Source organism: Salvelinus fontinalis, chromosome 3, assembly GCF_029448725.1.
Source record: "Salvelinus fontinalis isolate EN_2023a chromosome 3, ASM2944872v1, whole genome shotgun sequence".
Classification (NCBI taxonomy): domain Eukaryota; kingdom Metazoa; phylum Chordata; class Actinopteri; order Salmoniformes; family Salmonidae; genus Salvelinus; species Salvelinus fontinalis.
The window spans coordinates 52,588,596-52,602,986 of NC_074667.1; the positions used below are offsets into that span (position 1 = coordinate 52,588,596).

Consider the following 14,391-nt stretch of genomic DNA (forward strand, 5'->3'; position numbering starts at 1 on the left):
AGCAGAATACGTATCATCAAATATTTTTTATAACTAAAACATAATTGTTCTATCTATGGTATCATGTTGTAGCCCCTCGTCTCTACGTCCACGTTATCTGTTCATTAATTACATATTGTGGACAGGACAACGTTATAAAAAAATTAACGTTATGTAGCAAGTCTGGTATTTCAGTTCAGCCTTGGCAATGCCAGACAAATTCAGGCGTAGTTACGACAAGTTAGTTTAGTAGCTAGCTAGCGACTGAAAGCAGTCAACCCTTGGGACGTATCCACAATTCCGACGTCCATACCCTAACCATTTTAAACGTCAACTACGTCCCAATGATACCGGATAGCACAGACCGTCATGCGTGCATAATGTGTTTCCGGGTATGTTGCAGGTGATTACCGGTTTTTGAACCGTCGATGGTAAGTTTTCGATATTTTATACTGTTTTGAACATATTTTCTGCCGTTTTGTTTTGGAACTGCGTATTTTCATCACAATGATGTCTTTCATACCAAGCGGTGCAAATGGTGGGTGTTAGAATGTTAGTTCTGTTCATTGTAGTCTCGTAATCAACGTCACCATAACCAAATAGCTAGCTAATGTGACAACTGCTAATGGCTATCTATTCTTCCGCTAGCATTGATTCTAATAGCTAGCTAGCCCAAATAGCTATTTTTGCTCTATTTGTCTGCGGTATCTTGGTAGTTGTTTTTGATTTTATATGTGACCTTTATTTGAATTAGTTTTGTCTTCTCTGGCTTTGCATACCGTTATGGTGGTCGTGAAGGGTTGTTAGCTTGTTTGCTAACGTTAACTAACTACGTTAGTAACTGCGATGCAACCAAGACTTTTGACACTTCATTGTGCAGCTCAATGTCAAAGCGCTCTTGGTTGCATCGAAAATAACTAACGACTGTGTTAGCAACCTAGCAACCAAAATGAGTGAAGTATTGTTTTATTGAACCTTTATTTAACTACGGTAGCATAACTAACTAGGCTGTATAATAATGCTACTATCACTCATTATATCGTCCCCTACCAAATAATATCTGAACGCCGTCACTTAAAATAATCCCAACAGACAGAGGAGCATTAACGTTACCTAACTACTATATAAGTTAATTGATTGACGTTGGTTGATTGTAGCTAACGTTAGCCAGTAAGTTACCACATGTGTGAATTACCATATTATAGCCAGCCAGCTAGCTACCTAAATGATTTAACTTGACAAAATATAACGTTAGCTATAATATGATTAACTCACCGTCTCTGACAATAGTAGGCTGTCAGTCAAGCATCGTCATCGTTCATGTCAGTGGCTCGACTCGGTTGAAACGTCTTGTCCAGCTCAGCATGGTGTATTGGTGATTGCATTACTATCTGGGTGCATTGATTCAGGATATACCCATGTGAAACACTGTTAAAAGTCTGTGTAAAGCTAATGATGATGATGATGTAATCTATTTAAACTTAATCTCATTACCAGGTCCTATACATCAATGGGAAGACATAAACGGTTTTGGAAAGCCCTGCTGAAGTGAAGTTTTTTGCTTGAATTACTCTCGAACCCCACTGGATGTGAGCACTCATCTGTATTGTTATGCAAAGTATTGGAAGTGTGAACCTAAGAGTGTACTTTAGAAGTCATTGTTCAAGAAAACATTTTGGAGAACCTTAAGTCCCTATGGCTTCATGAATGCATAGAGCCCCAGAAATTAGTGAAGTACTGCTGGATAACCGAATTTTAGGGAGAGGGCCAGGGACTCAAGACATGGAGGTCGACGGAGAGGTACTCAAACCTACAAATGATGCACTTCTAGAAAGGGAGGAGAGGATTGAGGTTGGGGACAATGGGGTGGAGAGGACCTCTGAGGTCCTATCGCCACTGGAGGCCCTGGCTCCCTCGGACAGTCTTGACATTCAGGATCATGCCACATCAGGTCCTGTGATGACAGACCATGGCCATACAGAGAAGATCCCAGGGGGAGTTGATTTAGAGCCCCCTATAGACTGGTTTGAACCCCTTGAGGATGACAATTATGAAGATGACACACAGGGCTTGGACATGGGCCTTGCTATGGGGGAGCGACACATAAATAGCAGAGGGGATGCTGAAGAGGAGAGTGTTGCAGGGAGCGAAAGGAGCGGAAGTGTGGCAGGCAGTGAGAGGAACATCAAGAACAACAACAACCTGTATGTTGAGTGATATGTGACACTTGATTTGACTAGCATTGACTGCTGTTCTAGTAATGTTTATTATAGGGTAATAGTGACAGACTCAGAACATTTTACAAAACACATTTACTTGAAGAACAGTGCAGATGCCAAGTTTGGTAACAGAATGAAGGCACAAACAGCACAAACTGTCATTCTGTTACCAAACTTAATCTGTACTGTTCTTCAAGTAAATGTGACTTTAAAATGTTCAGTGGAAATTGTTAAAAGTTGTCCTTGTGTTTTTTATAGTTGTAGGCTTTGTTTAGCTTTGCAATCATTGGTTTTTGTTTCACATATACTATCGTTCAAAAGTTTGGTCACTTAGAAATGTCCTTGTTTTTGAAAGAAAAGTACAGATTCTGTCCATTAAAATAACATCAAATTGATCAGAAATACAGTGGAGACATTGTTAATGTTGTAAATGACTTGTAGCTGGAAACGGCAGATTTTTATATAGAATATCTACATAGGTGTACAGAGGCCCATTATCTGCAACCATCACTCCTGTGTTCCAATGGTATGCTGTGTTAGCTAATCCAAGTTGATCATTTTAAAAAGGCTAATTGATCATTAGAAAACCATTTTGCAATTATGTTAGCACAGCTGAAAACTGTTGTTCTGATTTAAAGAAGCAATAAAACTGGCCATCTTTAGACTAGTTGAGAATCTGGAGCATCAGCATTTGTGGGTTCGATTACAGGCTCAAAATGGCCAGAAACAAAGAACTTTCTTCTGAAACTCGTCAGTCTATTCTTGTTCTGAGAAATGAAGGCTATTCCTTGCGAGAAATTTCCAAGAAACTGAAGATCTCGTACAACGCTGTGTACTACTTCCTTCACAGAACAACGCAAACTGGCTCTAACCAGAATAGAAAGAGGAGTGGGAGCCCCCGGTGCACAACTGAGCAAGAGAACAAGTACATTCGATTGTATAGTTTGAGAAACGGATGCTTCACAAGTCCTTAACTGGCAGCTTTATTAAACAGTACCCGCAAAACATCAGTCTCAACATCCACAGTTATGTTAGCCTTTTTAAAATGATCAACTTGGATTAGCTAACACAGCATGCCATTGGAACACAGGAGTGATGGTTGCAGATAATGGGCCTCTGTACACCTATGTATATATTCTATATAAAAATCTGCCGTTTCCAGCTACAATAGTCATTTACAACATTAACAATGGCTACACTGTATTTCTGATCAATTTGATGTTATTTTCATGGACAAAAAATTTGCTTTAATATAAAAAAACAAGGATATTTCTAGTTGACCCCAAACTTTTGAAAGTGGTGTACGTTTAAAGGGAAAAATCTGAATCTCTGTTACCGTTGCCCTATAACAACATGTGTCAGGATTTCACAGGCCCAGACTAAATCAATACAGAAGTTGGATAATTTACTCTCCAACATAGAAGTAGCCTACATTTTAAATAATAATTTTTCTGTGTGTGTGAAATAGGCCCCAAATGTTCTTTCTTGTAGCAAATATGTAGCCAGTCAAACTATACAAAAAGTAGCCAGTTGATGTGCTTTCCAGTTATATTTTATGCTCTTATGATGACAATACTTTGACATTTAGTTTTTATTTTATGCCAGGTTTTCTGTTTATAGGCGGAAGAAAAGAGTGAAAACTGAAGAGGGCTGGGAGGACTGCCCGGCACTTGGAGAGGGGTGGAAGCGCAAGGCGGTTGTTCGTCGCTCGGGTTCTAGTGTTGGCCAGAGTGACGTTTATTACATGAGGTAAAAACATTCTGGCAAAACTCTTTACATTTTTAGACCAATGGCCAGTTTATATTTTTAACAACTGATATTGTCTTATGACGTAAGGTTCATTGTTATTTACTAAGGCTCACTTGCTGTACCTATTGTGTGAATATACCACACAAAAATGTGGTAGAAACAATTAACCTAATAATACAGGCTCACTGCACATGTATTTTTATGTCAGTATTATATGCTTTTAGGTGACTTTAAACCATTGATTCCACTAATGGGTCACACTATCTTTCTTCCCTTCTCTGTTCCTCGAAGTCCGAGTAATGAGCGTGTGAGAAGTAGGGTTGAGCTTTCCAAAGTCCTGGCAGATACTCTGGACATGACAATGTTTGATTACAAAGCAGGGGTGTTCAGGGGTGCTGGACAACCCAAGACACTGCGCCTGAGAAAGGTTATAAAAGAAAAAAGCTCCCAGCATTTACACTTGAAATGGTAACTTTTCTTTACCTTCACTAATTTCAATGTGTTTTCTAACAACTTCCATCTCGTCTCTTCCAACCCATGGTCTGTTAGAACATACGGAAGGATCATTCTACTTCAGTGGACTGTGGCTTTTCCTCAGAGTCCAGCTCCATGGGCACACCAAGCAGAGACCCCCAACTCCAACATATCACTCCCCCAAGACCAAACACCTCTCTCACACAGATAAGCTCAGCCTCTGTTGCTCATGATGTGGAAGGTATGAAGCACGGTGCAACTAAACTGCCCTGGAGCCCTGTGTCAGCGCTTTCAGTCTCCATCAATGGGAAGGCTGGTTCAGAGCCCTCCTTTTGGTGAGTCAAATGCTCCTATATTATCTCGTAATTTCATCACTGAGAATTAAACATCTTCAATCTAACTACATGTGATCTAAAATGTAATGTACATAATCCCTGAAAGTAATTATTTATCATGAGAGGACGATAAAGAGTAACTAGTTATTCTGCATACTCACATTTCTGGTCATTTAAAAACAAACAAAAAAAAATGCTGAGGTATAATCACTTTTGAGGGTTGAAGTACAAATAAGATTAAAATATGAAATATTGTATGACTTATTTCCTATTCAACAAAACTATGAATAAGGCTTGAAATGACTTGTATGCTATCTAAATATGGTATAATCAAATTATAAAACCACTAACTATAATATTTCACCTTCCTTATAACTGTAAATGCATATTTGTATGTTTAGTGTTAGAGAAATGTCCATATTTTCTGAAGGGCTCTCTTGATCAAAACTTCAGCCCCCACCGCTGTGAACGTCACAAAGAGCTCTAGCCTGGCTTCCCGAACTCGTTAGGAACTCACCTTTCACTTCATATTAATTATGTCCATCTATGACAGTGGTCACAAACCTATCCTTAGTCAAGATCCCTTTCGCAATTGAAAAGCAAGCCGAGATCTACCACTCAGATAATTTAAGTCATGTTTAAAAAATGCACATTTGTGGCCTGCTGGAGGTCATTTTGCAGGGTGCTGGTAGTGCACCTCCTTGCACTAAGGCGGAGGTAGCAGTCCTGCTGCTGGGTTGTTGCCCTCCTACGGCCTCCTCCACGTCTCCTGATGTACTGGCCTGTCTCCTGGTAGCGCCTGCATGCTCTGGACACTACGCTGACAGACACAGCAAACCTTTTTGCCACAGTTCGCATTGATGTGCCATCCTGGATGAACTGCACTACCTGAGCCACTTGTGTGGGTTGTAGACTCCGTCTCATGCTACCACTAGAGTGAGAGCACCGCCCGCATTCAAACGTGACCAAAACATCAGCCAGGAAGCATAGGAACTGAGAAGTGGTCTGTGGTCACCACCTGCAGAATCACTCCTGTTTTGGGGGGTGTCTTGCTAATTGCCTATAATTTCCACCTTTTGTCTATTCCATTTGCACAACAGCATGTGAAATTTATTGTCAATCAGTGTTGCTTCCTAAGTGGACAGTTTGATTTCACAGAAGTGTGATTGACTTGGAGTTACATTGTGTTGTTTAAGTGTTCCCTTTATTTTTTTGAGCAGTGTACAATTGTGTCTGTGGGAACCAGGGCTATCGCCCAATGCAAGCCATTTCGATCTACGCTGTCCACAGATTTATTACAAATGTATGTCGGTTGGAACTGGTACCAGAACCAATCAGGTCCCTTAAACAGGAGACTACATCTAAGAGGTTTTTTAAGTTTAACACATTTTAATACGTAATCATGGTTTAGGCTATATGTCAGCTTGAGTGTGTAAAAAAAAAAAAAAAAAATATTAAAAAAAAATATATATACAGCTTTTGCACGTTTAAATAAGCAAAGAATACATGGGAGTGATTGTGATGTTACGCCCTTTGAACCTTAGGTAACTTGCTTCAATACTCTTTATTTCAGCATCTGTACCATTTGTGATAATTCATACACAGGCTTTGAGTATGAAAGACAGATGAAGAATCCATGTTGCCCCAAATGCAGGGGTATGTCATCTTATTTAATGTCAATCTAATGAAAGGAAAGCCATTACACAAATGCCTTACTGTTTATGAAGGTTCCATTTGAGATTGTGTTAACAGTATCTCTCATTTCTTTAGGCAAGAATCCAGTTTATCAAAGATTCAGGAAGGTAAACAAGTGTTCCTCAACTAACTACTCCCATAATTTCTCTGTTTTTAACACACTTTCATGCTCCTTATAGTTTGTGTTTTGGACTTTTTCCCTTTACTTAATTCAGTTTAACATAGTTAAACAATGATTAATCAACATGAGTCTGAATGGAGGGGAATACTCTAAATGTCCTTATCTTTTATAGTGGATTCCTTGTGGTAACTGTAAGGCTTGCCTTACCACAGAGGATTGTGGGAGCTGTGCTAACTGCAAAAAAGCGCTGAACCCTGACTCCAGAAAACCTGTCAGCTGTCGGAAACGCAAATGTTTATGTCCGATCCGCAAGGTACAGACTCAGATCACATTTGTATTTTATTTGTCACGTGCCGAAAACAACCGGTGTAGACTTTACCCTGAAATGCTTGCTTACGAGCCTTTCCCAACGAAGCAGAGTTTTTTTTAAATAAGAAAAATAGTAACCCATGGAGTAAAATGCACAAGAACTAAGCCATTATACAAGGAGTATCAGTACCAGATCAATGTGCAGAGGTACGAGGTAGCTATGTTTACTGAACAAAAATATAAATTCAACATGTAACAATTACAAAGATTTTACTGAGTAACAGTTCATATAAGGAAATCAGTCAATTGAAATAAAGTAATTAGGCCCTACTCTATGGATTTCACATGACTAAAAATACAGATATGCATCTGTTGGTCACAGATATCTTTAAAAAAAATGGTAGGCGCGTGGATCAGAACCAGTCACTATCTGGTGTAACTTCCATTTGCCTCATGCAGCGCGACACCTCCTTTGCATAAAGTTGATCAGGCTGTTCATTGTGGCCTGTGGAATGTTGTCCCACTCCTCTTCAGAAGCTGTGCGAAGTTGCTGGACAAGAGCGGGAACTGGAACACGCTGTCGCACACGTCGATCCAGAGTATCCCAAATATGCTCAAAGAGCGACATGTCTGGTGAGTATGCAGGCCGTGGAAGAACTGGGACATTCTCAGCATCCAGGAATTGTGTATATATCCTTGCGACATGGGGCCATGCATAATCATGCTGAAACATGAAGGTATAGCGGCAGATAAATGACACGACTATGGGCCTCAGGATCTCGTCACGTTATTTCTGTGCATTCAAATTGTCATCGATAAAATGAAATTGTGTTCGTTGTCCGTAGCTTATGCTTGCCCATACCATAACCCCACTGCCACCATGGGACACTGTTCACAACGTTGACATCAGCAAACCGCTCGTCCACATGACGCCATACACGTGGTCTGCGCTTGTGAGGCGGGTTAGACGTACTGCCAAATTCTCTAAAATGTTGGAGGCGGCTTATGGTAGAGAAATTAACATTCAAATATCTGGCAACAGCTCTGCTGGACATTCCTGCAGTCAGCATGCAAATTGCACGCTCCTTCAACTTCAGACATCTGTGACATTGTGCTGTGACAAAACTGCACATTTTAGTGGCATTTTATTGTCCCCAGCACAGGTTGCACTTGTGTAATGAGTATGTTGTTTAATCAGCTTCTTGAAATGCCACACCTGTCAGGTGGATGGATTATCTTGGCAAAGGAGAAATGCTCCTTAACAGCGATGTAACCAAATTTGTTCACTGAATTTAAGAGAAGCTTTTTGTGCGTATGGAACATTTCTGCGACCCAAGTTTTAATTGTTGGACATCAAAGACTATAAAAATACCAGTAAATTAGCACCAAGTGATTTTAATTTTGGAAATCTGTTCCAAAGTATTCCCACGCATAATAGAGGGATACATAGTACCAGTCAAAAGTTTGGACACACCTACTCATTCAAGGGTTTTTCTTTATTTTTACTATTTTCTACATTGTAAAATAATGGTGAAGACATCAAAATGATGAAATAACGCATATGGAATCATGTAGTAACCAAAATAGTGTTAAACAAATCTTAATATATTTTCGATTCTTCAAAGTAGCCACCCTTTGCCTTGATGAAAGCTTTGCACACTCTTGGCATTCCCTCAACCAGCTTCACCTGGAATGTTTTTCCAACAGTCTTGAAGGAGTTCCCACATATGCTGAGCACTTGTTGGCTGCTTTTCACTCTGGTCCAACTCATCCCTAACCATCTCAATTGGGTTGAGTTCGGGTGATTTTGGAGGCCGGGTTATCTGATGCAGCACTCCATTACTGTCACTGTCGTGTCGTCAGCAAACTTGATGGTGTTGGAGTCGTGTGTGGCCACACAGTTGTGGATTAAAAGGGAGTACAAGAGGGGACTAAGCACACACCTCTGAGATGCCCCCTTGTCTAAGGTCAGTGTGGTGGAGTTTTAGTTGCCTACCTTCACCACCTGGGTACGGCCAGTCAGGAAGTCCAGGATCCAGTTGCATCTCTCTGATAGGAGACTCTCTCGAACGAACCTCCTCCATCTTATTCTCGAGTGACTGGACATTTCACAGTAGAATGGAGGGGAGTGCCGGTCAATTTTTCTCTTCGTCTTAGTCTCGCCAAGATACCGGCCTGTCTGTCGCGTCTACGCCTGCGGTGTTTTAGTAGCTCATTTAAGCAAAAGAATGGTGTCCTGTATGAACAAGGGAACAGCTGAGTCTAAGTTAAAGACAGAAAAAAAGACGGACAATGAATGAACAAATAAGTGATCCTATTTTGATTGTTTTGTTTTATTTTATTTGTTTTGTATTTCAGCACAAACCCGAAAGTCCCCAAAAGTTGGATCCCCATCCCATGACGAATTTCAAGGTAATTGACTAGAATCCTATTACCAAGTGTATTCTAACGTGTCTTTCAAAGTAAATAACAAATCTGAATGCATGTATATGAAAAATGCTGAGGCTATTGAGTATCTATTCCGCTTACTCAATTTAAGAGCAGCATTTCCCGCAGTTTATTTGTAATGTTCTCCTCACGTCTCCATGAAAAGCTCCCATAACTGAATATAAATATTTTTTTTTGGCAGATTGACAGCGGAGAATTGCAGGTAACAATACCCAGCCATCTCTAATAATACTCCTCCAATCCTGACCTCATTGTTAATTGAATATGCAATGGAAACAATGAATGTAATTGAATAAAGACCCAAGGAGAGGGCAGAACAGATCTTACTCTTTATTCCCACAGAACTCCACTCCTCAATACAGTGACCCCGAAGACTTCTCTGTGAATGTCGATATAGATGATGACGATGAAGAGTTTGATGGTGATGATGCTGACTATGAGGTAAGCTCTGCTTCAAGAAATAAGTCCTACCCCACTTCTATCTAGGAGTTCCCTCTGCTGGCCCATTACACCCCCCCCCCCCCCCCCAAATATAAAAACCATACTCTCCCTACGGAGGTCTCCATCTGAAGTTGGTCACAGTTTGGGCCAACAAGCTCCTTTATCTGTCCATTGGATATCTAGACAGTGACATGTATTAGTTCAGATAAATATATTTTTCTTAATATCAGGTTTTTTATTCTCATTCTGTCTTTCAGGCTTGGATAAGGAAACGTAAGCGACGCTCCTGTGGGAAGTGTGAAGCTTGTAATAGTAGGATGGACTGTGGCACTTGTGATTTCTGCATAGACAAACCCAAGTTTGGAGGCAGCAATAAGAAGAGACAGAAGTGCCGTCTGCGGCAGTGCCAGAAACAGGCCATGGTAAGGGTTGATTACTCACATATGTTGAGATGATTGTCAATCGTATCAGCATCTGAGGGTGACAAAAATGTTGGCAAATCCTTTTGTGAATTAGTCCTTGTAATTAAGCAATGGCCATACTCATTTTTATGTTATGAATGGACTCCTAACAATGTTTTCAATGGTGCTCTTATGTGTATGTATGTGTTTGACAGAGACACTTGTTGCCCTTTCAGTTGGGTCAGACTGATTTTGGGTCCGAAGAGGGGTGGGTGCAGCTTGGCAGGCCTAGACCTCACTTTACATACAGTCGCAAGACTACCCCAAAGAAAAGTAAAACACCGCAGCGGGAAGTGGACCTGGAGTTCACTGATGATATAGACGAGCCTCTGCAGGTAGAAGATGATCACTCCATGGAAACAGTGAGTTCTGTTATGTGGAGATAGCCTTTCCCTATTTTGTTGTTAAAAAATGTTTTATTGTTGTCCCACGTCATCGTCACATTATTGTGATTGTCTTGAGTACAGGATTCCATGCAAATACTGATACATACACTACATGACCAAAAGTATGTGGACACCGGCTCGTCGAACATCTCATTCCAAGATCCTGGGAATTATTATCGAGTTGGTCCCCTCCCTTTGCTGCCCATGTTGGAACATTGCTGCAGGGACTTGCTTCCATTCAGCCACAAACGCATTAGTGAGGTCGGGCACTGATGTTGGGCGATTAGGCCTGGCTCGCAGTCGGCATTCCAATTCATCCTGAAGGTGTTCGATGGAGTTGAGGTCAGGGCTCTGTGCGGGCCAGTCAAGTTCTTCCACACTGATCTCGAAAATCGATTTCTGTATGGATCTCGCTTTATGCACAGGGGCATTGTCATGCTGAAACGGGAAAGGGCCTTCCCCAAACTCTTGCCACAAAGTTGGAAGCACAGAATTGTTTAAAATGTCATTGTATGCTGTGGGGTTAAGATTTCCCTTCATTGGAACTAAGGAGCCTAGCCCGTACCATGAAAAACAACCCCAGACCATTATTCCTCCACCAAACTTTACAGTTGGCACTATGCATTGGGGCAGGTAGCATTCTCCTGGCATCCGCCAAACTCAGATTTGTCTGTCGGACTGCCAGATAGTGAAGTGTGATTCATCACTCCAGAAAACACGTTTCCACTGCTCCAGAGTCCAATGGCGGTGAGCTTGACACCACTCCAGCTGATGCTTGGCAATGTCCATGGTGATCTTAGGATCTTAGGCATCCTATAACGGTGCCACTTTGAATGTCACTAACCTCTTCAGTAAGGCCATTCTACTGACAATGTTTGTCTATGGAGATTGCATGGCGGTGTTGTCATTTTTTATTTATTTATGCCTGTCAGCAACAGGTGTGGATAAATGAGCTGAATCCACTAATTTGGAAGCGTGTCCACATACTTTTGTATATATTTATATAGTGTACATTAAACTGAATTATGCCAAAGTTTTTAAAATCATGTGCTCCCACTTTCTTCTCACTGTCTTATGTCTGTTATTGTCGTAGGCACACTGGCGCCCTATGCTTCCCAGCAGTAGCATACCCCAGGATGAGAACTTCAGAAACCAGCTACCGACAGTCCAGGTTAGTATCAAATTGAATTTAAGCTTTTGTTTAGGTTTACTTTTGTGGCATTCACCTTTCGGTGCTAAGTTATTTTTTACTTTGTATTCCAATACACAATCATTTCAACAGAATTCTCATATTTTACAGGTGCATAAAGAGACGATGGAAATTGTCAAAAAGAATGCGCTTATGGAGCGTGTCCCGCATATCCTCAACCATTTAAGTTCTCCAGCAGTGAGTCACCCTCCTTTTTACCTTATTGAAATTCTCTTAAGCATGCAATGTTTTATACTGCAGTATAATAAAATCACAATCCAGGAGAGGTTAGCTCTAGTAATTGTTTGACCTATGGCTAGTGTGCTCTTCAGTGTTTAACTTTTAACATTTTAGACTGGAGTATGGTGTATTTCTCTTTCTTATTGCCCAGTATTGCACACTGTTCAAACCGGCGGATCCCCCAGTGCAATATGGTGGACCTCCAGGTGAGAATACGTCCTTGGCAGCCCCAGATGGACAGAGTGGAATGAACGGAGGAAGGCTAAGTGTGGAGAAGGATGTAGAAATGCCGTCTGGAGAGCCTGAAGTAGAGGAGGTCACACCTATGGTAAGTGACCACTTCCTGCTTTGGTGCATAGGTACACTTTACAGCATTGTAACCAATATTTAAGGCTAATAATTACCTTTTCGTTTGACTACAGGAAGTTCTCTATTAGTTATAATGCTTGGATTTAAAATGTTAAGATATTCTATTAGAAATACATGGTCAAGTAAATCTCTAACTGGAGTAAGAGTGGAGTGGAATTGATTCCAACTGCATTTTGTTACCCCTATTATGTTCTCTGTAGATCACTCAGATCTTCAGTTTGGCTGACAGCGCAGGAACAAGTGGGATTGACCAGGACCATGAGCTGCTAAAGCTACTGGAGTCCCTGCGCAGCTCTGCACTCCCCACACTCTGGTTTGCCATAATGGTGGAGGGGCCGACGCTACAGCTTCTGCAGTGCTCCAAGCTCTCCCACATGGTGGACACAACTGTCCAGATTGATCTAGGCTTCTGCTATCAGATCTGTGTACAGGGCCAGCAGCTGCTCCTCACCCACCCACTGTATGAAGCTCACCCATCTGGCCTGACCTCTGTGCCCCAGGTAGTGAACCTGCTGCTAGATCTGGAGAAGTACAATGTGTGCCAGGGGGTCCCGAACAAGGAGCAGCCATTCAGCCAGGCTCCAATCATCATTGAGCGGGCATCGACCTGTGACTTTCTGGTACTTAAAGAAACAGAGCACTGTCCGAAGTGTAAGGCCTTATCCTGTAGCTATTAAGAACATTTGGTGCCGCAGGGTAACTTAGCAGGAGAAAACGAAGAAATGGCCACAGTACACACAGCATCACACCTCTGCTCTCACAAAACATCTCAAGTCTTTGCTGGGGATGGACAACCAGAACTGGTTTACACACTTACCACTGGACTTTGCAATTAAATGTAAGACATTTTGAAACGGGATGTTTTATTGCCCTTTTCGTAAGTATATCTTACAAATAAATGTACAAATCATTATGGTTTAAAGCCTGCTTTTTTGCAATAGCTTTTCTGGTTTATTGAGGCACTAGTACAGAATACAGATATTCTAGCTTTCAGCCGCTCTCTGACACCCAATGTGAACCGTGTGTTCTGTTTATTTTTCTCTTCTTTAGTGCTCAGTGTGAAAGGTCACAGTGCATCCACATTTCCTCATGTAGATAGATAATAAGTGGTTTATCTTGGTAATGTAAGCAACCTTCAACCTTGACCATAAGCACATGAACATTGTTCGATTAGATCATTGATTTATAAATTAATCTATGTGAAACCAATGTCCCACATGAAGACCTAAATGGATGGGATTATCACATTCTGTCAACCGTTGGCTGATCTAACCCAATGTTGTTGTTTTGAGAGCAGGGCTTCCAGAACCTCTTCTAGAGGGTGAGACAGTCATAATCCTTATAAGCGCCATCTTCCCATTGCCACTGTCAATCATCATCTGAAGAGAACCACAGCCAAACGGCTTGCTTGATTTGAATTACTCTGTCGGTAGCATGTTATATCTTTCACTGCTCATGGAGATTCTGTTAAGTATCTACAGTGAGGTTGCTCTATTCAGATACACATCTGAAAAATACAGATGTGCTCAAATTGAAGCATTAGTACTTAGTTCTCTTTAAAGCTGTTTTCTAAAACATTTATTTTACATGGAATTAAAATCTGCATTTGAAAAAAGTAAACACTGAAATGATTCTGTCATGACCTGTGAGTTCTATTCCTATGGTTCTGGTCCTTCTTTTTACAGTCTATGCTCTGGTCAGTGTGTTCTTTCTACTTTACACTGCTATGCCATTGAGTTTCTTTATAAGGTTTGGTATCATGGAGAAATATGCGTTTGTAAAATGAGCAAATTCTGCAGATTTTTAATAAAGCCTATTTTTCAAAATTAAGTGGTGGTTTACGATGTAAATATGGGAAGTATTTTAGCCAAACAAATGGTTGTGATTCATTAAATTAATTTATATTGTATAAAAGGCAAGCACATTTTTTCAACAACAAAAAATTATTCAGGATAGGATTCATTTTTAAATATGAG

General features: G+C 40.8%; 1 protein-coding gene across 5 annotated transcripts; it reads left to right on the forward strand.

Annotated features, from left to right (window-relative positions):
• The first annotated feature begins 312 nt into the window (after positions 1–312).
• mbd1b (methyl-CpG binding domain protein 1b) lies at positions 313–14,245 on the forward strand. Of its 5 annotated transcripts, none has more exons than XM_055917349.1 (18): positions 313–410; positions 1,477–2,183; positions 3,804–3,947; positions 4,239–4,374; positions 4,497–4,756; positions 6,330–6,412; positions 6,527–6,558; positions 6,745–6,885; positions 7,416–7,514; positions 9,240–9,293; positions 9,511–9,531; positions 9,672–9,770; positions 10,028–10,192; positions 10,387–10,593; positions 11,711–11,788; positions 11,918–12,004; positions 12,198–12,374; positions 12,616–14,245. In XM_055917349.1, the coding sequence occupies exons 2-18, from the start codon at positions 1,687–1,689 to the stop codon at positions 13,090–13,092; spliced, it is 2,757 nt and encodes a 918-aa protein (XP_055773324.1). In that variant the 5' UTR covers positions 313–410; positions 1,477–1,686; the 3' UTR covers positions 13,093–14,245. The 5 variants fall into 5 exon arrangements, with proteins under 5 accessions (XP_055773324.1, XP_055773327.1, XP_055773326.1 ...); XM_055917352.1 differs by having other exon boundaries at positions 10,408–10,593; XM_055917351.1 differs by having other exon boundaries at positions 7,419–7,514.
• Positions 14,246–14,391: the final 146 nt, after the last annotated feature.

Excerpts from the sequence above, each read along its gene's own strand:
- mbd1b (XM_055917349.1), top strand. The coding sequence starts at position 1,687 with ATGCATAGAGCCCCAGAAATTAGTGAAGTACTGCTGGATAACCGAATT. Across the intron at positions 9,294-9,510 it reads ATCCCATGACGAATTTCAAG|ATTGACAGCGGAGAATTGCA; the intron begins GTAATTGACTAG and ends TTTTTTTGGCAG. Across the intron at positions 9,532-9,671 it reads TTGACAGCGGAGAATTGCAG|AACTCCACTCCTCAATACAG; the intron begins GTAACAATACCC and ends TTATTCCCACAG.